The 26,500-nt window shown below is 39.1% G+C and overlaps 1 protein-coding gene across 2 annotated transcripts in view; it reads left to right on the top strand.

Moving 5' to 3' along the window:
• USP53 (ubiquitin specific peptidase 53) overlaps nt 1–26,500 on the top strand; it is a 60,288-nt gene that overhangs the window by 28,934 nt on the left and 4,854 nt on the right. The window contains exons 7-15 of one of the 2 annotated variants that reach the window (XM_074993393.1): nt 3,415–3,520; nt 4,784–4,930; nt 7,461–7,610; nt 8,131–8,302; nt 9,353–9,502; nt 11,863–12,009; nt 12,321–13,044; nt 14,851–14,927; nt 26,358–26,457. In XM_074993393.1, the coding sequence (XP_074849494.1) occupies nt 3,415–3,520; nt 4,784–4,930; nt 7,461–7,610; nt 8,131–8,302; nt 9,353–9,502; nt 11,863–12,009; nt 12,321–13,044; nt 14,851–14,927; nt 26,358–26,457 (1,773 nt within the window). The remainder of the gene's footprint in view (nt 1–3,414; nt 3,521–4,783; nt 4,931–7,460; nt 7,611–8,130; nt 8,303–9,352; nt 9,503–11,862; nt 12,010–12,320; nt 13,045–14,850; nt 14,928–26,357; nt 26,458–26,500) is intronic. The other variant, XM_074993394.1, reaches the window with a different exon arrangement.

The following is a 26,500-nucleotide window of genomic DNA, read 5'->3' as shown; positions in this document are numbered from 1 at the left end:
AAATGTTCCTACTTGTACATTTTTTCTGTACAGACATTGACATATTTTCAAAATACATATAAATAAAAATTTTAGATCATTAAGAGGGTAGAGAGGATTTGATTGTTCAAAATCAATTGCGTGACGAAAAACTAGCCATCCCTTCTATTTATACTACCACTGAAAAAGGAAGTACTCTAAATTGACTGCCCTTTAATTTTGAAGTAGTAATACACAATACTTTTTGCTGTGCTTATTCCATCTGTGTCAGTGACTGCTGCATGAGGATTAATCTCCCACTGGAGTTAGCCTTCTGAGAAGGAGAGAAAATTATGGTAACTGAATAGTAATGCATGACTGCTACCAGCTATTACGTCTCTCTCAAATTCCTTATTGTGTAAATGTTTCTGTATATTTGTTAGAACAGCAGACAAGCTATTCTTCTACTGTCTGCAATTTGAATCTATTCTGGGGTATTACATTATTTCAGGAAAGTGGCATGAAAGAAGTGTTTCAGTAGTTGAAGAGTGAGATGTGTTTAGTCATGATAATGGAGAGGAAGCAATACAGATATACAGGGGCAAGATTAGAAAGGCAAAGGCACAAAATGAGCTCAAGCTAGCTAGAGACGTAAAGGGTAACAAGCAGTCATTCTATAAATATATTACAAGCAAGAGGAAGATCAAGGATAGGATAGGCCCACTGCTCAGTGAGGAGGGAGAAACAATATCGGGAAACTTGGCAGTGGCAGAGTTGCTTAATGACTTAGTTGTTTTCATCTTCAGCAAGTCGGATGAAAGAATGCCTAACATAGTGAATGCCAGTGGGAAAGGGAGAGGTCTAGAAGATAAACTGGGGGGGGGAGGCTAAAAATTGCTTAGAAAAGTTAGATGTTTGCAAGTCAGCAGGGCCTGATGAAATGCATCCTAGAATACTCAAGGAGCTGATAGTGGAATTATCTGAGTCTTTAGCTGTCATCTTTGAAAAGTCCTGGAAGTCTGGGGAGATTCCAGAAGACTGGCAAAGGGCAAATATAGTGCCCATCTATAAAAAGGGGAATAAGAGCAACCCAGGGAATTACAGACCAATCAGTTTAACTGTACCAGGAAAGATAATGAAGCAAGTAGTTAGGGAATTCATCTGTAAACATCTGGAAGAAAGTAAGATGATAGGTAATGGTCAGCATGTATTTGTAAAGAACAAATCATGCCAAACCAATTCGATAGCTTTCTTTGATAGGAAAACAGATATTGTAGATTAGCAATAAGCATTCAATGTGGTAAACCTAGACTTTCATAAAGCATTTGATATAGTCTCGCATGATCTTATGAATAAACTGGGAAAATACAATGTAGGTGGGGCTACTATAAGGTGAGCACATAACTGGCTGGATAACCATTCTCAGAGGGTAGTTATTAATGGTTCACAATCATGCGGGAAGGGCATAACAAGTGGAGTTCTGCAGGGGTCTGTTTTGGGACCAGTTCTGTTCAATACCCTCATCAATGATTTAGATATTGGCATAAAGAGTATGCTTATTAAGTTCGCAGATTATACCAAGCTGGGAGGAGTTGTAGCTACTTTGGAGGATAGGGTCATAATTTAAAAATGATCTGGACAAACTGGAGAAATAGTCAGAGGTAGATAGGATGCCAAGTATGTCACTTGGGAAGGAATGATCAGTTTCACACAAGCAGAATGGGAAGTGACTGTCTAGTAAGGAGTACTGCAGAAAGGGAACCGAGTGTCATAGTGGACCACAAGCTAAATATGAGTCAAGAGTGTGATGCTGTTTTTAAAAAAAAAAAAAATAATTCTGGGATGCATTAACAGGAGTGTTATGAGCAAGGAACAAGAAGTCATTCTTCCACTCTACTATGCACTGATTAGGTCTCAATTGGAGTATTTTGTCCAGTTTTGGGCACCACATTTCAAGAGAGATGTGGAGAAATTGGAGAAGGTCCAGAACAACAAGAATGATTAAAGGTCTAGAGAACATGAGTTCTGAGGAAAGACTGAAAACGTTAGGCTTGTTTAGCTTAGAAAAGAGAAGACTAAGGGGGAACATGGTAGTGGTTTGCAAGTACCTAAAACGGTGTTACAAGGAAGATGGCCAGGAACAATATTTTTTTCTCCTATGAGGTTCAACTGCAGCAAGAAAGATTTAGGTTGGACATTAGAAAGACTTTTTTCTAACTGTCAGGGTTGTTAAACACTAGAAAAAAATTGCCTAGGGAGGTTGTGTAATCTCTGTCACTAGAGATATTTAAGAGGAGTTTAGATAGACACCTATCAGGGATGGTCTAGATGGTTCTTGGCCCTGCTGTGAGGGTAGGGGGCTGGACTTGAGGAGTTTTCAAGCTCCCTTCCAGTTATAGTGTTCTATGATTCTGTGATAGCTTCTCCAAAATCCATAGATGGCAAAAGATTTTCTGCTGCGAAGAGAGGAATGGAGAACAAAAGGTTATAAGCCCAATAAATGAGAGAGGTGGTGAAATTTTAAGTGAAATTATTACTTTTATGGTCTGTATAGCATGAAAGGCTTGTCTTAATTTTTTTCTTAAGCTGTGAGACCTTTTTGTGTCTTTTACCATTCAAAATATCAACAAAATTAAGTCTGATCTCCTTCAGTTTTGCAGGAGTATCTCTAGCATGTCTTGGGTGTTTTTTGTGAACTTTTGTGCATTACCTGAAAGCAAAGTTGTTTATTTTTAAAGAGAGGGCCTGGGCCTCCTTCAACAAACACTGAAAATAAGCTCTTCTACCTGTCATCTTATGTCCATTAAGCAACACGGAGAGGGGCACACAATTTTTTTAAAATATTCCCTTGGTGTACTGGGAAGTGAGATTAAAAATTGATGGGCAAACTCCCTGCATTATCTTCCTTCAAGACTGAAAACAATTACTGTAGCCTCTGAGTCACCTTTTGCTTCCATCAACTGTGACTGTTTTCAGGCTGATAATTTTAACTTGTTACTGAAATTAACTTATTCAGTACAAAAATTCTGCTGTTCATCAGTCTCTCAACCATAAAATGAGCTGATCTAGTATAGTTCCTAAGAGACAGATAGCAATGTCCAAGTACCCATGTTTTGCATCAGAGAATTTAGTAACCTAACTGCCCTGTCACTAGTAACATCATCGTTCCAGGTCAGGTGTGAGGCATATAGTATTGCCACTGTGGGGAAACTTACTTGTCTGTAGTCCTCCCTGTAATCCTTTTCTCTGGATAGATGGGTTTCAAGACTGATAATCTGCAAATTTTGGGAGAACAAATTTCACTAAATTAAAAATAATGGTTAAAAATCAGTTAACAAAGCAGGGCAGTCATGTTAAGTCTTAGGTATACATTGCAATGCTAAAGTTTTGAGGCATTCCTGAGAGAGCTTAAATCTGTGTACTCTTGACAAATGTATTCCTATTTCTTGTTTATAGCAATGAAGTTGACAGAATGTTGGAAAGGCATGAGCGTTTCAAGCCAGAAATGTTTGCAGAACTGCTACAGGCAGCAAATACTACTGATGACTTCAGGAAGTGCCCTGTATGTATACACAATAAACAATTCCTGTATTTTTTATGGCTTGGACATAGGGAATGTCTTAGACAGAATTTATTTGCAGCTCAGCTTTGAACGTGCAAATACTTGCATCCACTTTTTGAGCAACAGTTTGTCAGCAGTTACCTACATGTGCAGAGATCATCTGTGTGTAAGTATTTTCACATACAAAGTTGTATGTGAATGGCCATTTTGAAAATAAGGTACTTAAGTCCATGTTTTGTTGTAGGAACGCTTCACTTACTAACAAACCCTATAACTTGGCTGGATTTGATAAAGCTTAATGATACCTGCTGACTAAATGCACTTTCCTTTAGACTGTTTTGGTAGTGATATGACAACAAATAGATTTTTTTGCCACCTGGTTTATCTTGTACTTTTTCCTAACAAACACAAGTTTCTCCTTTCTTACTTGTGCCTGCCTTTCCTTCTCTCTCTGTCTTGTGTTTTGCCTTTGTGTTCTACTGTTTTGTTTCAGAGCTAGAGAAATATTCCAGAAGAATCCAAACTATTGACAAAACAGTGGTGAACAGAGGGGGGGAAATGTAATAAAGTCAATGCCCTCTATTTTAGGTGTTGGGGAGGGGGTTTGAAGCTTGTCTGACTTTGGAGGTGACATGATCAGGATGTGTGTCTAGTGTTTTATAACCATATGGGCTTGTCTACCCTACCACCTTCCTTTGAAGGAAGGATGTTAATTAGGGTGTTTACTAATGAAATGCTGTGGTGCATAGGCAGCACTTCATCAAGCACATCCCGCCCCCCCCCCCCCCACCTCCAGGCAACTTCAAAGTACTGGCTTGTGACTAGCTGTGGCACACCCACCAGTACTTTGAAGTGAAACCTCAAAAATTTTGAGGAGTAAAGGGACTTTGAAGTTGCCCCCCAGTACTTTGAAGTGCAGGCTGGTGAGCCACGGCTAGACACATGCTGGTACTTCGAAGTTTAACACTTAGAATTTGCCGGTGGGGGTGGGAATTTGCTTAATGAAGCGCTGCCTATGCACCACAGCACTTCATTAGTAAACTCCCAACACCCTAATTACCATCCTTCCTTCGAAGGAAGGTGGTAGTGTAGACAAGCCCTATGTGTGTGACTGATACTGACCAGTTTAGAGGTAACTAAATTTAAATTTGAGGCTTAAAAAGAAGTGTGTAACTACTTTGTTTTACTCTGGTCACCCAGTAACTCTCATTTTCTTAAATTTTGGCATGCTGAATCTTTTCACTCTCACATTTTTTCTTCTAGAGTAACTGTGGTCAAAAAATAAAAGTTCGTCGTGTCCTCATGAACTGCCCTGAGATTGTGACAATTGGTTTAGTCTGGGATTCAGAACATTCTGACCTTACAGAAGATGTCATACGGAATCTGGCAACACAGCTTTATCTTCCTGGGGTATCTGAATTAAAACTAATTTGTCTTGTCTAAACTTTTGGTGTGAACAGATGATTCATCATGCTCATGTCCTTCCTTTTTATGTCTTGTTTTTTGAAATAACTTTCTTATATAGCTAATTTTGGAATTACGATTAATATTTAAAAATTACTCTCTGATTTATTTTATGTGAACTAATATTTCTGTTAATCTTCACAATACACCTATGGGGATAAAGTGGCAATAATCCTGTTTTATTATTTATTCTCAGTTGGGGATCTGGGGCATTGCGAGTAATGGCTAAATTCTCAAGTGTCTGCTAACTTGATATGGAAAGGACCTGGTGTTCAGAGTACACTCATCTATCGTTAGATGAGTACTTTACTTATGAGTACTCACTAAAATGAGGGACACACATACTTACTTTGTTCAGTAGATGAAAGAACTCCCACCACCTGCTGATATGAGCCCCAACCCACTGCAACCTGAACATCCTGCCAGCCCCCAGACCCAGCCTGCTGCAGCCTTAACCCACATGTCCAGTGGACCCAACCTGCTGCAGCCTTAATCGCCCCACAGGTCCAACCCACCACCAGGTTTTAACTCTCCCTTCTGCTCATGGCCCCAAACTGCCCTCAGCCTTTAACCGTCTCCAACCTACCCCCACCAACCCAAAGTTCACTTATCTTTCAAAAGTAGCGCCGCATGCTGCCACTTCTTTGCTGAATTACAAGCACCTGGAACAAATCATGTATTTTAATGGGAATTTAGTGTCCCTCTTATGAGTTTTTGCTTACGAACAGAAAGTTGGGAACTGATTTTGCTTGTATAGTGAGGGATGTGTAGCTGGCATATTTATAGCACTTTATGGCCGTGTCTACAGTAGCCAAAAACTTTGAAATGGCCGTGCAAATGGCCATTTCAAAGTTTACTACTGAAGCGCTGAAATACATATTCAGCGCCTCATTAGAATGCGGGCGGCCTCGGCACTTCGAAATCAACGCGGCTCGCTGCTGCGTGGCTCATCTAGATGGGGCTCCTTTTCGAAAGGACCCCAGCAACTTCGAAGTCCCCTTATTCCTATCTGCTCTTCATTAGTAAACTTCCTATTCAGCACTTCATTCGTAAACTTTGAAATGGCCATTTGCACGGCCATTTTGACGTTTTTGGCTAGTGTACAGATAGGCTATATGTTCAAAGCACAGATCTAATCAACATTGATTACCCAGAAAATGAACACAGACTGTGTCCGCTTGTGGAAAACGTGGTTGAAATGACTCCATAGTATCGAGAGAGAGGGAGAGGGAGAGAATGAATTGATTGATTGATTCTCCACGGTGGCATTCGGTTGCCTTAACCGTGACATAATTTTTTTTCCTTTAGTCCTTGCCTTATTCACTGTACACTTTCAAACTTCTGCAATAAGTGAAGCAAAGTCCCTGAAGACATCCGTGTCCCTCACCACACAAGGGTTTAACTTCCTGAGTATCAGTCATCTGGTAGATAGAATGAGGCAGAGATCACTTAATTATGTGAACATGTAATTCTTGTCATCCTACAGATAGACACACAATAAGACATGCATGCAACCTTAATTCTAACACTTTCTAATTTTTGGGTGCTTGACTTTGGAACCTAAACTTGCTTTAAGTCATTTACGTGTATTTATAGAGAAGACTTCATCCTTAAGGATTGTCACATAGAAACTCTACTGAAAAACATCTTCCTTTGAAAATGGAAGACAGCAGCAACCAGATGCTATGCAAATGTTACTGTAAAGTTAATGTTGGTAGAGGCATTAGAACATAACTCTTCCTTTATTAAAAAGTGCCATGTAATCTTTAGTGTCCACACAAAGCAGAGATTCCCCTTTTAAATTATCCCCAAAGATTTTCCGATTTTAAAATTAATGGAACTTCCCATTGGAAAGATGAAGGGCTGGCTTGTCTACCAGGATTCGATTGTGTAGTCTATCAAACCTCTCATTTAGGATGTTTGATGAGAAGAAAGCAGTTAGTTAAGTTCTTGTATATGCCTTGTGAACGACTTATCTTCAGTGTGTAGCATAGGCCCCCATATTGGTCACTAGTCAGCATACTTGTTTGACCAACATTTCAGCCACTCAGAATAGCTAAGGAAATTGAGTTCAGTATTGAAGATTTTGTTGGCGTGGGAAATTATCCAGCTTCTGTGCCAAGCTACAAAAATCCTGGAATATTGATGTATTTGTTTGCAGTGATGTAAACACATGGATTTGTTTAGTGTGACATTTGGGAAACATTTTTGAGGATTCAAAATGCTGCTTTGGAACTGTGCATATAAATATTTTAATGATAAACTTGATTATTAAAAATTCTAAGTATTGATGAAAGATGAGTTAAAGTCTAAATCCTCAATATTGTAGTGAATTATTAATTGAAGCTTGCCTTAATACTCACAGAATTGCTTTGAAACACACAAGTAGTGGTTGTTGAATATTAGCATTAACTAAATCTAACTTTATCATCACGGGTGTGTTTTTCTTTAATACGTATATAATAATTTTTTACAGCTGTTCTATAGGGTTACAGATGAACAGGCCAAAAATAGTGAACTTTTTCTTGTGGGGATGATTTGCTACACGAGCCGACATTATTGTGCCTTTGCCTTTCATGCCAAGAGTTGCAAGTGGGTGCTCTTTGATGATGCTAATGTGAAAGAGGTAGGCTTTGCATTACTGCTGCTAGGTTTAATGATCATTTTTAAAGTGGTCCATTGTGCCCAAAATTTAACTTTTTTTTCTACAGTAGATCTCATTTTGTTCCTTTCACCCTAAACTGAAAACTAAACTTCCAAAACAGAACTACAGTCCCATATTTTCATGAAAAATAGTCTGACAGTCAATTTTAAGCAACTAATGCACAACTTCATTCTTGTGAAATGCACCATAATTTCGTAGTAGATATTAGTATGATTTTTATTAATATTGATTTAATAAGTAATGAATATGATGAACTCTCGATGGTTGTATTTATAGTTTGATTAATTTGCAAATGTTAGCTTTTCTGCTCTAACTGGCCTAAATTCAAAATGAGTAGTACATTTAATTGTGCTGTTTTTCTTTTTAGGATCAGACATTCAATTTGAGTAAAATGTCTTTGATTTATGATGACATGCTTAAAATGGCATTTAAGTATTAGATCATTTTTACAGTTACAAAAATATGAGCATTTTCTTACTAGGTTGGAACAAAATGGAAAGATGTGGCCTCCAAGTGCATTCGATGTCACTTTCAGCCATTGCTGCTGTTTTATGCTAACCCGGATGGTACGGCTGTATCGGCAGAAGATGCCCCTAAGCATATCATTCACTGGTCTCATTACAAAGCAACTTCAGGAAATGAGGATGATTTGGGTAAGTCAGTCTTGACTAATACCATTTTTTGTAGAATATGATAAATATGTGGGGTTAATTGAGTATTTGTAATGTTCTTAAGTGCTTTTATGAATAATTTTCTAAATTTTTTTTAAGCATCTGTTGTATATATGTTTAACACTAGAAGTATCAAATAATGTTTTGTTGTAAATGTAAAAACTGTGGATTTAAGCCATGGATAAAGCATCCGTAACCAGAAAAGTTCTATAACAATAAAAATCCTCAATTGCCTGTTCTGTTCGTTCCGTTGGAAGCACTTGGCATTGGCCACTGTTGGAATATGGGATGCTGGACTAGATGAACCCATTGGGTTGACCCAGTATGGTCATTCTTATGTTCTTGTATTTATCTGTTATCTCACTTAACCAAGAGAGAGTGAACATTGATTTTTTTTTATCTATTCTGTATTGTTTTGTGACTAAATAGTATAACCAATATTTTATTGTTAAATAGTATCTAATATGTAGTCAAAGCATGTTTTGTCTGTATGAGAGTAGATACATGATGGATTCCTTCTGTTAGCCCCAAAATAATATAAAATTGAGGGGAAAAATATTTTGAAGAACTGTGAGCAAGTGAGGACCATTCAGAATCTTGGGAAGTCTTGAGGTTGCAGGAAATCTCTATTGAGGGATTCATTATGAAAGGTCAATGAAGTCTAAGTGCCTTGTCAGAATCTAGCCCTTTTTCTTTGTTTGGCAGTTTTCAACTATTTGTGGTAAAACCTTTTAAAAGTGATGAAAAGAAAATTTGGATTTGGCCTGTTCCCATTCATTTTGCAAACCGCCACCAGATTGTCTCAAGGAAAAAAATCAAAAATAAACACCATCACCATGTTTATATTGGCAAATTGCATTATATGTAACATGATACAAAGTATCTTCTCGTATGCCACAATCTTCACTATTACATAAATCTTTAAGTAATCTAAAAATATACTTTCTAATTCTTGAAACTTAAAATAAATATGGTGAAGTGGTAAAGAGCAAGAATTTCATTTCTGAAGATTAGTAATGTGTAATTTTATAGGATTTGAGAAGCCATCTGTTCGAAAGGCAGATCATGCAAAAGAGAATGGATTTGGAGACTGTGCTATTCAGAAGAGCAATAAAAAATTTCAGAGCGACAGTGCAGAATTTAGTAGAAGCCATATTCAAGCAAGTGGTGGTAGAGGTCCAGGTATATACCTTTTAAATAAGTAGCTTACTAACTTTTTTTGTTTCACACTAATGTAACTTTGGATGCATTTTCTTTAGGTTCAAAGTTTGTTCTGAAGTAGTTCTGTCATGGGTGGAAAATTCAGTATAATCACAAAATGATTGACATATGAAAAGCTGTATTTGAATGTAACCAATTATGACTATACACACAGGCTGCATCTACACTAGCAAGTTCTTTCGAAAGAGTTTTCAAAAGAAGGGGTCTCTTTTGGTAGATCCAATGGAGTGTCTACACACGAAGTGTTCTTTTGAAAGTAAATTGAAAGAATGCAGCACTCCTTCTGAAAGTGTTCTTCCACTCCTGTTTCAGGAAGAACTGTGTAGACGCTCTGCGGGCCCTTCTTTTGATCCCTCGCCTGTTCTTGCAAAAGAGCAAGGGCAGTGAGGATGTTCTCTTTTGAAAGATCAGATTGCTCTTTTGATCCACTTCTTTTGTGTGGACGCACTCTTTCAAAAGAAGTTTTTGTCTTTTGTTTTTTGTTTGGAAGATATCTTCCAGAAGGGCTTATTTCAAAAGATTTCTGTAGTGTAAATGTAGCCATACAGTTCTCCAGTAAAAAGCCACTATTTATAATATGTTGGATTAGTTATTGTATGTGATTCTTTGCTCTTTAACCTTTCCTTATATGTTTGGAAGCATAAGTAGTAATAGTCACTTCCTTTTTTTATAGTGGGTTTCTACTGCATTTGTTAAAACATCAGTCCATTTTTATGTATAAATCAAACTTGCAAAAATGAGCAGTTCTGTAGCACCTTAGAGACTAATGGATTTAATTCTATTGCTATTTGTGGATAAAACCCACTTCATCAGATACAAAGGCAGGTATATTATATGTAAGAATAACTTCACCCTGATGGATATCCATATCTCCACATCAGCTACGTTAAATGACTACAGTCACCCTGATTGATCACCCTAATCTACAGTGGATACTAATTTTTCTTTTGCAGTATTTTTTCTTACATATATACCTGGTTTTGTATGTCCACTCCAGTTTATCTGATGAAGTGGGTTTTACCCATGAAAGCTTATGTCCTAAATCTGCTTGTTTCTTAGGTGCTACAGGACTCTTCATTGTCTTTACAGGTACAGACTAACACGACTATCTCTGAGAATTCTCAGATTTTCAAATTGACAGATTACAAAATTCTCATATCAGGATGTCACAATTGGGTGATGCTGATGCAAGAAAGACATGGCTTGCCCTTGTTTCCATCCCTTCCTCTTCATTGAGTTACAGGCAATTTTTCCCTGGCCACTTTGGCTTACACCTTTAAAAAGACCAGTAAGAGAAACAAAGAGAAACTGGCACTGCTTAATAAAGTGGTTTATTTATCTTTTCTATTAATTAACCCCACCTATCTCCCTAGTGTCTAGAGGTTAGTTAAAATTAGTAAACTGTGCTTCATGCAAGCAAGGTTTATTTGTAGCTGTGAACATACTACACATTTTCCTTTAGATCTAAACAAGAATTAACTTTTAGGGCTCACACTAGAACAGAGAAAAAAGAGCTTAAATACTAATTACTGCATCAAGATTATTTCCTTTGTAAAATTATTTCCTTTGTAACTTGAACTTGAAGCCAGACATGATGGCAAAGGTGCTTTTTTCTCTTATTGTCAACTTCAGAAATGTTCAGCTTGCTACTAATTCACTTATAACCAATCAATGTTGGTTCAGAAATGGACACTGACTGGAAAACACAAATTTAAATAAAACAGATTCTTTATTGAAACTTACCTGCAATCTCAAAAAGAGTCAAGTTTCAATAAAGAATCTGTTTTATTTAAATTTGTGTTTTCCAGTCAGTGTCCATTTCTGAATCAACATTGATTGGTTATAAGTGAATTAGTAGCAAGCTGAACGTTTCTGAAGTTGACAATAAAAGAAAAAAGCACCTTTGCCATCATGTCTGGCTTCAAGTTCAAGTTACAAAGGAAATAATCTTGATGCAGTAATTAGTATTTAAACTTTCTTTGCTCTGTTTTAGTATGAGCCCTAAAAGTTAATTCTTGTTTAGATCTAAAGGAAAATGTGTAGTATGTTCACCCCTACAAATAAACCTTGCTTGCATGAAGCACAGTTTACTAATTTTATCAATGTTAGAACATGCCATTTGTAAGAATTCTTTTCAGGCAATATACGCTGTCGTATTAATAAATCTATTAAGGTTTGCTGTGTTCAGATTGTTCTGGATTTTTAAAATTTGAGGTAAATGAAAGGCGGTATAGTCTTCTTAAGCCCTTCCATTGCTATTAACAGAAGTTATAGTAAACAACTGTTCAGTTGTTAAGATGTAATAATTACTATCTTTACAGTTAAGCTAGGGTATAATGATCAAAAGGACAGATTGAAGGACATCTCCAGAGAATGTGCTCAGAAAGCAGCTGACATGAAAAACTTTTCATCCTACCAAAGAAAAGATGCAGACAGAGGACCAGGAAGGGAGACTGGGAGAAACCGAGGTACATTTAAAAATCAAACTTCAGAAATGAGGGGCTGAAATATCAATTTGTCTAGATTAAAAATATCAGTTGCGTGCTACATTTGCCACTTCTGGCAAAGGAAAAACCAGATTGAAAGTTTCCACTCTTGTGGACTTTTTTTAAAAAATTAATGCCATTTAAGATGTTTTTGTTTAGTGTATGGCAGGAGTAAATAGCTGTTTTAGGCAAAACTATGTCAGACAGAGAAGTTTTTTATTAAAAGAATGTATCTGAAGGAGAACTTCATTGGAGCTTTTTTTTCCCCCCCCACCCCTCCTTTCATTTACAAGATTTAATAGGTGACAACCGCTCTCATTTTAAGGCAGGGTCCCCTCCTGCCGGAAATGGATTTAGACACTATGCTGATCAACGCCTATATGGTAGCCAGGGAAGAGGACCTTATAAACATGAAAGAGTACCCAACCAAATGAGGCCTCCTGCACAGGCCCCAGGATCAAATAAAACAGAAGCTTTTCCTGCTGGGGAAAAAATAAGCAGGACTAGAGCTGACAGTGCCACTGGCTATGATACAGACTGCAGCCAAGACTCTAGGGACAAAGGAAGTGTCACCAAAAGCAGAAACAGAGGTTGGAAGCCTATGCGGGAGACACTGAACGTGGACAGCATTTTTAGTGATACTGAAAAGAAGCAGCATAGCCCACGACACAAGGCAAATCCAAGCAGTAAACCTAAACATGAAAAGGAGCAGAGCTTTATCCATTGGCCAAAAGAGAACCAAACCCAGAAAGGGTTAATGACTATCTATGAAGACGAAACAAAACAGGAGACAGGGAGCCGGAGTTCCATGGATTCTGAAGGAAAAGGAAATATTGAGAGAGGTAAAGGGCTTACAGAGAGAAGAGTCCACTCTGATAACTGGCAGATGCAAAGGACTGAATCTGGATATGAAAGTAGTGATCATATCAGCAATGGATCTGCCAATCTGGAATCCCCTATTGTTGAAGGAACCAGCCCACTGGACATCAAGGTTATTAAAGAAAATGTTTCCTGGAGGTAATGTTAAACAATACTCTTAACCTGAAAAAGAGCCTCTACCAAGTGTAAATTGTCTTATTGTCACAGGGCATTCTCTGGATTGTGGGTTACATTCACTATCTGAAACATTCCATCTTTTATTTTAGGCAACAGTTGAAGAAATGTTGAAATTAGGTACTGGAGGGTAGGAAGAGTTGAGTGGGAAACAAATGCAAAGCCAAATGAACGCTAGTTATGAGTTGTGTGTGTATGTATATGTGTGTGTGTATGTGTGTATATATATATATATGCACCATGGTTCAACACGTATACCATTCAAAACTCTCAGTAACTCGAATGTGAGTGTTTGTACATGAAAGAGGGTGGGAAACCCTTGTGGCTTTCCTGGATCTGGCCCCAAAGGCTTGCTCGGGACTCTCCTCTCCAGCATCTGGCCCTTGGTGGGTTGCAGGGGAGTGGAGTCCCAAGCCATGGGGGCTGGAGTCAGGCAAGCCTGGGCCAGATCTGGCCCACAGGCTCTGATAGGGTGGGGGCCCCGGGAGCAGCTCTGCATAGTGCTGCTGTTGCTTGCTGTCATTCCCCCAGCTGGGGAAAGGGAAAAGCAGCAGTACTGCCTGGAGGCTTTATCCTGCCACTCTGCCTGGAATTCTGGACAGTCAGAGAAGGGGAGGGTGGTGCCTCAGAACAGCAGGGGAGGGTACAAAGACATGTGTCAGAGGGGTGCTGCACAGGCCAGCTGTACCTCTGTTGCTCAGGCCCTGCATCCCTCTACCTTTCCTTCTGCCTCTCTCCCACCCAGACTCCCAATCCCTACCTTGCTCCTGCCCCGTCTCTCCCAGATCCATCAACCTCACCCTGACCCCTCCTCCAAACCCTCCTGGGTTGGGGGAACAGTGCAGATCTTACACCCTCAGCCTACTCCATGCACCTCCCTCCTGCCCAGACCCCGCCCCCCCCCGCGCAAAAAAATAAATAAATAAAAAATTCCCAGCCAGCTCCTACACACTCCCTTCCCAGACCCTGTGCCCTGAACCTACTTCCTGTCAGCCTCGTCCGCTGCTGAATCTCTCATTGGGCTGTCTGTGAATATAATTTGAGAAGATTGATGGACAAATCTATGAGACTGATGTGAAATCAATATTGCATATAATCTTGAATGAAACATTTAATTTATGTAGAACTTTGGATGTACATTTCACAGTTCAGTGAGGAAAGTGCACCAAATAAATCTGTGTGCCTCAAAGAGTTTATAAAGCTCAGTTCACAGATTGGTTCAACAGATATATAAATGTAATGGTACTAGGGATTAGTTAAACTGTTTGCAAACTGTAACATTGAAATAATGAAAGTAAGATGATATAAACTTTTGTCAGCTCCTTTTTAGTGCTTTCTAACACTGAATACTTTAAACAGTGTTTTCTATACTCTAGAATGTATTTTTCTTCCTCTGAACCATTTTTAAAAAAAATCTAATCTGCTATACCGAGCTCTATCACTTAGAAGTGGTCTTAGCTTCCTAGCCACTAACTGTTAGGCCACAGAAATACTCCTGATAAGCAACTGAAGTTCAGTTGCAAGTTGTTTACATGTACTTTCTAAATCATTAAACCACTTTCCCCTACTCAGCCATCAGTTATTTATCAGTAGCTTTAAATTTGTTAATTTTATAAGGAGACAGGTTCTAAATTTAGTGTTTTTGTAAAGTACATTGTTTATAGTGTAAAATATTTTATACTTACATGTATGGGCAGCTGTGATTTTTTTTTTTTTTTCTCATATATATATTTAAACTACAAGGTCTGTTTTTTTTTTTTTATTTTTCAGTGACCAAAATCTGTCAATCAGATGTGCTGAAAGTGTATTGCAATCTACCTCCCAACAGAACAGAAGCTATTTTGATGGTGAGAATTTTAACTTGTGTATCTCCTATGAGGTTTTTAAAAACTCTCCAGATGTACTGTTTTTCAAAAGTGCTTATATCTGATTTTTAACAACAAGTAAAAAGTTGAAATGGTTTTTACTTTTAAAAAGTAAAACATTTTTAATTTGCTTAGTTATTGGTACTTCAGATTTTGCAGAGTTGACAACACAATGAAAATCTGAATTTCTCTTACTGTACCAATTGTTGTTGCTTTGCTCTAGTTGAGCATGTCTGAGATTTGGATTGGCAAAAAGACAACTTCATATATGAAGTTAATTTTGTATTTGGGTGAATCTAAATAGAATCTATATAGTTAAGAAAATGGTGGCCCCCGCCCCCGGCAACCACATTTACCATGGAGAGATACCTTGCTTTCATTCTATACCTATCCTATGACTAAGTCTACACTAAAAGCATCTGTCTACAGAAGTTACTGTCAGAAGAGATGTTCTGACAAAACTTCTGCTGACAGAGCACATCCACACATAAAAGTGGATACATCTTTTGATCTGCTCTGTTAACAAAAGAGCCCCCTGGAGTGTGTACACAGCTTTTTGGTCAACATTTTGTGCATAGACACTCTGCAGGTTTTATCTACAAAACCCCAATTTTGTCTGCAAAACGCTCTAGTGTAGACATAGCCTATATGTTTATCCTGTCTTCCTCGTAGCAAGCTTGTTCCTTTTCTTCACAATGAGTGCCAATATCTTGACTTCAAATACTGTTCATCACTCAGAGTTCTGACTAATCATAATGAGTTCTCCACAACTTGGTAAACCTTGCTGAACTGATTCTGTTTGGTATTTGGTAACTATGTTGCTCTTTCCAGGAACACTAAACTTTTTAAATAAATCTGTGGGGGCGGGGGGGGAGAGAACGAACAAACTCATTTATTAGGCTATCTCATTTGTTCAGAAATCACACGAAACTATTAAAATGTGTTTTTTAAACAAACGAAAACCCTGGGAGTATGTTGGAACAGTTGTTCTTGTCGTCTTTACACTGTTACCGCATGCTGCAACAAAGAAAAGCTTGGGGGACCCCACCACCTTAAACTGGTCATAAGGATCAGATTATCAAGTGCCTGTGTATTATCATATATGTTTCATTGTAAATCTGAGTTGACTGTTACATAATTCAAATTGCAGTGCACTAGTGCAGTTTTTTGATTACCAGTGTCTTTCAGCATTCTGAGTTGGACGGGATGTGTTTCTGTAGCTACTTGGCTCTCATACCATGCTTTTCATTGGTTGAGTCCCAAGCACTTTTTTGTATATGAGGAAACTGAGGTACAGAGAGTAAGGGACTTGCTGAATGTCACCCTGTGGCCAGACCAGTGGCAGAGCTGGAAGTAGATCCTAGGTGTCCTGAATCTCAGCCCAGTACTCTAATCACTAGGTTGCACAAACAACCTATCCTTCCTTATGTACATCGTACACAGGCATGGCAGAATTCAGTATTATGTATTTTAAACTTTTGAGTTTTTTAATTTTTATGGATTTAAATGCTCGTAATTGAGGTAAATCATGTGGCAGAGACAGTGTGGAGCTTGAACAGTAAGTATTCACTGAGACTGGAAAAGTTAAAGGTTGATAGTTTAAAAACAAAAAGACAACTTCTTCTGCCAAAATATACTACATATCCTTAAATCAAACTGCTAAGTTCTCAAGCAGCATTTTTCTTTAAATGTCTGTAAATTTCAGTTATTGATGGAAGTATTTGCGTGGGGGTGTTTTATATGGTGGTTATGCTTCCTAGGATTAGTCAGTAGTTGAAATTTTCAGTTGCTGAGGTGTTCAGGTCTTACTGAATAAACTGTTCAAGTATTATGCTTAAAATATTTCTATGGCAAATACTACTTCAAAAATACATCAGTTCCAAATGATTGAGATTAGGTTTGCTGATGTTTTGTATGCAGAAGCCTAAATATTCCATTTCAGTAACTGAACACTTCCTGTTAAATTCTTGCACCCTATGTCTGTGTACCTTTTGAGCTCAAACTGGGTGTTTACAACAAATCTGTTAGTTTTTAAAGCAATCATAATTATGTAAGTAATGGGTATAGTGCATTCCAACTGTTGAGTAGGGCAAGTAATATTGAGATAATGGCACTTAGGGAAACAGATCAGGTCGGTACATGGTCAGATGTATAACATTCTGGATGCTGAGGGACTTGTTGCGGTTTTGTGAGTGAGATGGGGAGGGGTTACTACCAAAAGTGGGCTATTAGAGATCCCTTTTGTCTTTTTAAAAACCTTATGATTTTTAAACTGCCATTGGGCCAAAGATTTTGTTTAGATTCCTTCAAAATACACAAAAAAAGTCTGTTTGGCACTACACATACTTTTTGAATTAAGTTAAGCCAACAAGTAATCAAACTAAGCCATCCAAGGTCCCCCATCAACTATTGTATTAATTTATTGGGTAAGTGGTATATAAGAAATAATAGTTTAGCAAGTTACACATACCCTGAACAGAAAACAATCTTATTTCACATTCCAGCTCTTATTGGCTACTTGTTTGAACTTGGACAGTTCTGATTTTTGTCTCTCCCTCTCCTCTTTCATAATGGAATAAACTTTGGTTTAATTCTGCTATCCAGTAAATGTTGAGTAAGTTTGAAAATCTCCCCCTTGACTCAGAAAGGTGTTAATCAGTTTTGATACAGCACTTTCATGGTATTTTGCTCTTACATAGTAATTTGTCTCAAAGGTGTAGCAGTGCTAGTCCTGTATCTCCAAAAACAACAAGGGGTCTTGGGGCACCTTAAAGACTAACTGATTTATTTGGGCATAAGTTTTTGTGGGTGAAAAAACAATGTCAGATGCGTGGAGTGAATTCATCAAATCTGCCACCCTGACATCCAAAAGACCGAAGTCCTTCTATTTTTACAAGTGAGACACAGCATAAGTAGTGGCAATGCAGGCCTCTCAGTTGTCCCAGTAGTGTTTCTGAAACTTCTGAGCTGATGGGACCTCCTTCATGCGTGAGAAGAGAGATTATTTTCATCTCCTACCTTTTGCCTGCAGCCTGTTTGATGGAATTTTTTGCAGTGTGGACACAGTCCATGCTAATTAATGAAGAGAGCATTTGTTAATTGACTCAAGATGGCTTCCTCTCTTATGTAGTGCAGTTGATCTATGCATTGTATTATTAGGATTCTTCTGTGCATATCTTATCACATTTTATGAATCCTATGTTATGATAGTTCATTTCCAAAATGACTATGGTTATTCTCTATTGACCTAAGCTCCATACTGCAACTCCACGTTTATCTGCTAAGCAAGAGGATTATAACCACAATTTTATAAATCTCAGTTAAGTATTTTTAATCAAACCATTTATTTTACCATGGTTAGGTGTGAATGACACACTAAAGCAACTCATATGAAAGGGATGGAAAAGGTGAACTACAAATCAGTCAACAGGAAGATTAAATCATTCCATCTAAATGGATAGTTAGAAATATTCAGTTGTCTTTTTGGCCTCAGTTATCAACATTCATGGATGTTATGACTTCAGAGAATTGGTAAAAGATTATGAAATATTGTGTGTAGCTAATGAAGCTTCATAATGACTAAAGCCTTTCCCATCACAAAATTTTTTAAGTGATGTTTAGAAAGGGTTGAGTCTTCACCTGAATCTTGGTAGATGTGTGTCCACAAAACAACTGCCCCTTTGACAGTCTTGTGCAGATGCTAAGGACTGAAGGAGAACAGAATTGCCCTGTCATCCTTGAGTCTGCCCTCCTTAGAATAGGGTTTTGAGCCTGTAATAGGGTTCATTACTCTCTGCTGGCATGCCTCCGTGCAGCTCATCTGGGAAATAGCTTGCCACTGGTCAGATATCCCTTTCTGTGGTCACTTAGTCATTGTTCCACACTCACCCTCCCAGATTTAGGATAGCAGTTGTCTTTGGGACTCTGGCTTCTCCCTCTTCATGACATGATCCTCTGGGTGAGTCACAAATACATCCCCTTCTAGGGTCTGTTGAAGTTCATTCATCTGGATTAACTGTACCCCCTGCCTTTCCTGGCAGTCCTCAGTTCTGTGCCAATTCCCCAGTGGCTGGTAGAATGCAAGCCCCCTCCCTGTATTCTGTGTCCTAACGCAGGGACTGTGCCTACAGTCCACTTGCTCCCAGACCTGTCTTCTGTTTTTCTTGGCTCCTCCTCCTGTTCTCTGGTGCCTCTGAGCATCCAAGCTTCCTCTGCTCCCCATGACTACTTCCCTCTCTGGCTTGTTTCCATGCCCTGTAGTCTCTATCACACATCTCCCATCATGGAGGAACATGCGACTACTTCCCCAGTGCAGTTCCCTTCTGTTCTCAGCTTCTTAAATTTATTGAAGACTTGCCTGATCCTGCCCAGAGGAGCTTTGCTCATAATTAAGCAATATTGAGCCTTGGTTCCTTTCTAGTTGCAGCCTGTGCACTTAATTGGCCCCCCTAGCCCCTTTAGGATAACCACCTCCATCAGACACACTGCTAGTGTAAAGAAGCATGCATTGCTGTACATAATTTGTACTTCTAGTTTCCAGATCTCTCTCTTTTTTTGAGCACTGGGGTTTTGTTAAAATAAGTTCTTAGTGGCTCTGTTCTTTTCCTCCTATTGGCAGAGCTTACAGCAGCTATTATACCAACTCAAGTTGTCAAGGGACATTATGAAATGGTTTAGGTCCAAGCTTGAAATTCCATGCTTGTTTGAGGTATAACATGATGTGACAAAGTTCTGGATTGTAGATATTTGGTAGGTTTTTAATCTGCCATTTCCACCATGAATTTTAAACTTTGAGACTGGGAGGGGTTGTGAAGGATTTGTTTTATCCTTTTGGCTTTGTAGCTGCAATTTACAAGTACCTGTAATACGCTTTTGGTCTGTTTTCATACCAGTATGAAACTGTTTTCCATATAGCACCTTACAAAAGTTTGTAGTCTTGGCTATTTGATTTCAAATGTTAATGAGCAGGCCCTACCAAATTCACGGCTGAGGAAAATACACCACAAAGTGTGAAATCTGGTCTTTGGTGTGCTTGTACCCTCTGCTATACAGATTTCCTGGAGACCAGTGTTTCTCACATTGGTGATTCAGACTGAAAAGAAAGTTGCAGGAGAGGGAAAAATGTCATGGCATTTTCACACTTACTTCAGTGTGGACTCTCCAAACTAAGTGCCGGACAGTGATGCTGCTGGCCAGGAGCCCACCTCCGTAGGTAGCACTCCACCAGCAGCAGTGTAGAAGTAGGGATGGCAGTACCATACCATCCTATTATAACCTTGCAATGCATCCCCACACTTCTTTCTGGGAAAAACTTCTACATCTACCACACTGTGAAATTTTATTTTTTTTAAATCCTTTGACCGTAAAATGGACTGACAATTTGTTGGGGGCCTGCATAATGAGTTCTGTCTTTCTGTAATGTTATAGATTTAGCTACACTGAATTTGTAGTTACGAATAGCAAACAAAAAAACCCAGCATCTTGACATGTGCAGGTTGATCTGAAGTACATCATATCTAAGCTGGTATTTACCCTCCAGATAATGGCCTTTGGGTTTCTTTTTATCTAAATAAAAATACTGCAGATACTTTGAAGCAGCTAATAGGTAGTTCAGGAATAAAACTACTCTGGATCAATTGAAGGCCTTTTATTCAAAGTTCATACCAGTATACACAGTAGAGTAGATGCCTGACTTATGCAGGGATTGTGTTTTCGCAACCCCCGCGTAAGTCAAATTTGCCATGCAACACAGGCGAGCCAGGAAACTGATGAAGGCACAACCCTGGTCAGTTTCCTGGCTCCAGGGAGCAAGGGGAGACAGGGACCAGGCAGCAGCTTGGCTTCTGGCTCCCCTCTGCTTGTAAGAGCCAGAAAACTGACCAGCACATAATGTATATGGTGTTCCATAAGGACAAGGTTCAACTCTGCCCTCTCACCTTTCCTACCAAAATTGGTCTTCATCTTCCATACTAGCTAGGGCATTTTCCTTCCTGTTTTCCATCCTAAACTTCAGAGCTTCTGACAGGAGCAGCAGCTGTGCTTTTGATATGAGGTGGGTGCTTGCCTTCTGCATCAAATGACCCAAGCCCTTCTGCAAGACCTGTTGCTGGTCAAAGAAAAGGGCTTCCGATTTTGTCACAGCACATCCCTTCCTGGATCATGTCTTATATACGAATGTATTATGACCTGGCTAAGGTTATCCTTCCACTTGTTATGGTGCACTCTATGTGAGCTCAGGCCTCTTCAACTGTCTTCCTGGCTCATGGGCTTCTGCAGAAGATCTATCAAGCTGTGACAAGTCCTCTGTACACACTGTTATATCTAACAATGCTGTTGTGCAGCAGTCTAGATGGGACTCAGCCTATAGGGCTGCTGTCCTTGAGTCAGCCACGTGTTGACTCTGACCCTTCCTCCTAGTTTCGGTTTGTGAATCACCTAATTTGAATAGATACGAGCAAGCACTCAAAGAAAAAAGCTTACTGACCCTTCTGTTCTTTAAAATGTGGTGTTGATAGTTATTTAAAACACACACTTCTTCCCCACTATTAGAGAATCTGGCAAGAAGGAACTGAAGGGTGATTGGGTTGGCTAGGTCATATATAGAGCTCTACAGCCGACCTCGCAGGTAGCAGCTAGGGTGAAACTTTCTGATAGTTGTGCATGTGACACAAAATTAAACTAATTCTGACAATGGAATGAAGCCTTATCAGGTCTTTTATAAAAAGTAATTTTTTTAAAAGTATGTAAGTGTGATGTGCATGTTCTAATGATGGGAAGGTATATAACGAGTGGTTGTCTGTGAGTTACGAAGGTCCTTCATTTCATTTCTATTATTAAAACATCCATGACAGCAATATAGTAGTCTAGTTTTTCCAAGGTTCATTCCCAAATTTAATTCTCAAACATAACCACATCCCCTCTGCCCCCAAAAAGCACCTTTAACATTTATCAAACAAAATACTACAATCATTATACTTTGGCTTCTCATTAGTAGTTCTGCACTTACTCTAAAAATGTGTAATCATATCTAACCTGCCAGACATACAAGGCTAATGTATGTTTATAAGAATCCTCACTTGCAAAACTGAAGTTCCTTCTGTGTACTGAAGTTGGACTTTTGTATATTTGTAATATGTTGGCAATACTGTAGAAAATATTTTCTAAAGCACGTGGAAATAAAATCTTCAGCTTCTGTGGGTGGGTGGAGTTAGATTACTCAGGGGTAGAAGAATGGCTATTGCCTTTTAAACAAAGCTGTCTGTTCAGATGCATCTTAAGTGAGATGGAAAATCCCAAAAATCTGACCAGCTTGTATGTGAGAGAGTCAAAATTATCTTGAATGTACTGTTCAGTTTTTTTTCTAATGGTGTTGAGGCTTCTGCTTTGCAGTGTGCTAACATCTGCCATATTTAGGTTTGCAAAGAAGTTGGAGCCAAAATTCCCACTAGACTCTCTCTCTGGTTTTAACCATGCATGGATCTCCATGTCAGCAGAAGAGAAAAATAACACATCTATTTTTAAATTAGCTGGAATTCCAAAGGCACAAACCTCCCAGTGTCTGTGAACGACTGTGATTGAACGCCTCCTTGGTGACACTGTAGTAATTGCTTACAAAACTCTGCTGCCTCCTTGTGTTTAATTTAAATAACTGTTTCACAGAGGGAGTTCACAGCTCCTGGAACAAAACTTAGTAAACTAATTTACTGAATAGTTTACCTTGGAACAGTAGTTCTTACTGGTTATTTTATGGGGTGTAAGGAGTAATTATGTGGAAAAAGTAACTATATAAATAAGAACTTATATGAAAGATGAATTCGGATTTTGCATGTTAAAAGCTTAACTGAAATCACAGTAAACCAAGTAACAACTTTGTTTTGTGAAGATACAGAACATGGCTACCTTTCTGTGGCTAGTAACAACTTTTAGGCTAACACGTATGTTAGTTTGTTTTTTATTTTAAAAGTTAAACTTCTTCCATGTCCATATTCTAATTTTGGATCTAGACTTTTCAATGTATTGATTTGAAAATACATCATAGGAGAAATCTTAATGTTGTTCAATAGAAAAAAAGTAGAAATTTTGTTTTGAATTCATTAAGATGTTTATGGCAGAATGGCTTCGAGTATGAGGTTACCATAAAGCAACCTCCCCCGCCTCTTCTTGGACTAGGAACATGGTTCCAAAGAATAAAGTGCAAATGCCAGTAGCCATCTTTCAGATAGCGATACTAGGCCAGAGGAGTGCTGTCAAACAAAAGAGGAGATCAGATTAGCTGAAGAAGAGCAATTCCATCACAGGCAATTCTTCTGTTTCCTCATTTGCTTTTCAGTCTGCGGCTTTCACCAGGCAACAAATTTGATGGTAGCCTCAAAAGCCTGGAAGAAATACCAGAGGCCATTTTTGACATTTTGACCTCCTGTTGGCAACCGTCTCTTATTTTCAGAAATCAGGAGATTCATGGTGCTCCAGAAAAGCTGGGAGGGAGAGGAAGTAGCTAAGGGCAGGGCTCACGTGCCCCAGTGTGAAAGACGTATGTGAGGGAGAAGTACAGGGGCATACAGGTGGAACACCAGTGAGGTGCACCCTGCAGCAAGACATGAAGCAGAGCATTTGATAGTCCTAGCATAGAGTTACAGTTCTTCTATTCCATGGTTTCCCAAACTGGGGGCATGAAGAAATTCCAGGGGGGTGTGAGGCGACCCAGCCTCCCCCCCCCCCCCCCAGTCTTTTCTCCTACCCGAGAAAAAGCCGGCCTTTGCTTCCGGCTTTCAGCCTCTGCCATTTTATAGCAGCTGCTATAAAAAGCAGGGAGTCGGGAAAGACCCACATGGAGCTAGCTGCCTCCTGCAAAGGGGAGTGGTGTGTGGGTTGTGGGGGGAGTGGAAGGAAGAGAAGGATGGGGTTAGATGGGGGCTAGGAGTGCCTAGCTTGGGGGAGGGGGATGGCGTGAGTGGGGTCTGGGGGCATTTGGCTTTGGAGGGGGAGGGGCTTGGGTGGCTGGCCCCGGCAGTGCAGTGCTCGGTCAGCTGGACAGGTGGCTCTGGCAGCACAGGGCTTAGATTGGTGGATAGCTGGCACAGGCAGCTCTGGTGGCTGGCCAGCTGGGCCTGCACCAGGCACCCACAAGGGGCCAAGAAAAACTATATTTGTGCTTATTTTTAATTTCAAATAACATTTTTATATCATGTTTTTTATTTTAAACATGATTTAATTTTTTGTTACAAGGTGGGTTGGATGATGGTACAGAAGGGGCGGGGCATGAGAGTTTCTCAAAAATCACAAGGCAGGGTGTGATGCCGAAAAGTTTAGGAACCACTGCTCTATTCTCAACAGAGAAGCCTTTCAGTATAGTCCATTCCACCTTCTGCCTATCCCACAGTCAGTCCGATGTGCCCCCTGTTGTTCTGCAAAACAGTGCTTAATCCTGTAACTGTACAAAGCTTCATTACATCTGTCAGCCAGGAGACTTAACTGGATGATGCCACCACAAAAAGCTGTCATCTTAAATTCAGAATATTCTGCTCCAGAAGAGGAAACCTTCAATCAGACTGACTTATGAGCAAAATGGAATGAAGTTTCCATTTGAGCATCTCAGCACCAGCTTTCACTCGACATCCCCAGTTTCATCAGTTTTGTACTAACTAGGTCAGGGATTGGCAACCAAACGGGCAAGAAGAGCCTTTTTTTTTTTTTTTAATTCGGTAAAAACTCAGTAACTCAAGAGCAGCAATGCATGTGAATATGAGACGGTCTTTAATAAATAAGGTCAAACCACACTTTTTTCCCCCTGTTTCAAGACCAGTGCACACAAAATGATTTGTAATGCCATACACGTTTACTGCAGGACATTCTCAAACTTTTTACATATTCTGTTTCTTCATGCTATAAATGTGTATGTTTGTACTATCTTCCTGACTTTCACTCTCAAACCCACTTTAATTATGCCAATTTTACTTTACATTTAATGTCAGTTCTCTTTCTTAAAATGTGTGCTGTCCTTCACAGCAGGAATGTTGCAAGTTTCCTTTTTCCTTTTCAAAATCAAGACTATTAGCAACACAATCAAAACACAGATCCAGGATCATATTCAAAAATGCACTGCACATATTAAAGGGAGAGTTATCCAACATTACAGTTGCCTTTTTTTAGTGACTGGTACATTGACTAGAAGGCTAGAGGAAATACATGTTTTTATATCAGATTCCCTTTATACAGTGTTTCATATTCAGGGTCTCTCTTAAGCATCACCTGAAGTTTCCACTTGGTGGTTTGAGTTCTATCTGATCCAGTTTATTTGCTTCCTGGTTTTCTGGCCCGAACCTTATTCAACCCTGGGGAAGCTAAACTTCATGCACAATGAATATAGCGAGGGGAACTATCTTATATCAACAGGACAAAAATCATTCAAGAATATGCCCAATCTACTCATGGCCTTTAATGATAGTTAAGGGGTAACTCTCACCCTTACAGAGCTTATGTAAGTGGGCCTCCTGATGTGTAAGGATAGGTTGTGAGACAGCAAGGCTATATTCACCTTGTTCCATTAGACCTCATTCTACTGGACTTAATGCATCCTCTGCTGTCTCTTTGAAGAATGTCCCTTTCCCTACAATCTGGTATGCAGGTATGTGGAGTTTGGCATATACCTTATACTGCCTGTTGGTGGAGGCTTCCAGAAGGAATGCCCATTTTGGTAAGGCTGTTCTGCAGTTAAGTAGGAACTCTAGTATCCAACTCCAAGCACACAAGCACCTGCTTGGTAATCACTAAGAGCTGAACTGATGTGAACAATTGCTTGAAAGAATGGTTGCTTGTCTAAGATAGCTGTGATTCTTCAAGTTACGTTGTCCATGTAAACTCTTCAGCTCTCATTCCTTCTCTGCTACTGTGGTGGTCACCTTTCTGTGATTCTGCATTGGCAAAGGAACTGACAACAACTGGGCCTGTTCTGCTCTTTATGCCTTGGACATCTAGGGCAAATGCATGGTTCCAGTAGATGTGACTTGCCGAACGACCTTGACCTTAACCCTATGGGGGGCTTGGAATAAGTTCCCACAACATTTAGAGATCTTAGAAATGCACTGTGTCCATTACTTACTAGGTATTTAAGCATGTGATGATGATCAGAGAAGCCAGAGGTATATTTAGTAATTAAATTATTCGGTATGTAGATATTTTAGCAGGCCTTTCTTAAAGGTGTTTTAATAAGTAACAGATTGAACTGCTGATGAATAAAGATGGAGAGGGTTTTTAGTGGAAGTAGTTTTGCTGACCTGTATTCTTTCCATTGTAATTTTGAAAATAATGAATAATATTCTGTTTAATGGAGGTTTGTTTTGTTCAGGGTTCATTACAAGTTATTTAAATTAAGGAAGAGGAATCATTTTAGTAAATCTGGGGTATCTTTTCCAGATGTCTGGAAAGATGAAATGAATATGGAAGCTGTTTACAGACCACATACTAATTTTCCTTCAGAATCACAATTGCAGATGCACAGTCCTCCACTGAAGAGGTAATTTAACTGTTTTCTTTCTTTACTGTGAATATTTTCTATT

Source organism: Carettochelys insculpta, chromosome 4 (assembly GCF_033958435.1).
Source record: "Carettochelys insculpta isolate YL-2023 chromosome 4, ASM3395843v1, whole genome shotgun sequence".
In the NCBI taxonomy this organism is placed as follows: Eukaryota; Metazoa; Chordata; order Testudines; family Carettochelyidae; genus Carettochelys; species Carettochelys insculpta.
Note: the sequence above shows the minus strand (reverse complement) of the source record. Positions and strands in the feature narration are given on the sequence as shown.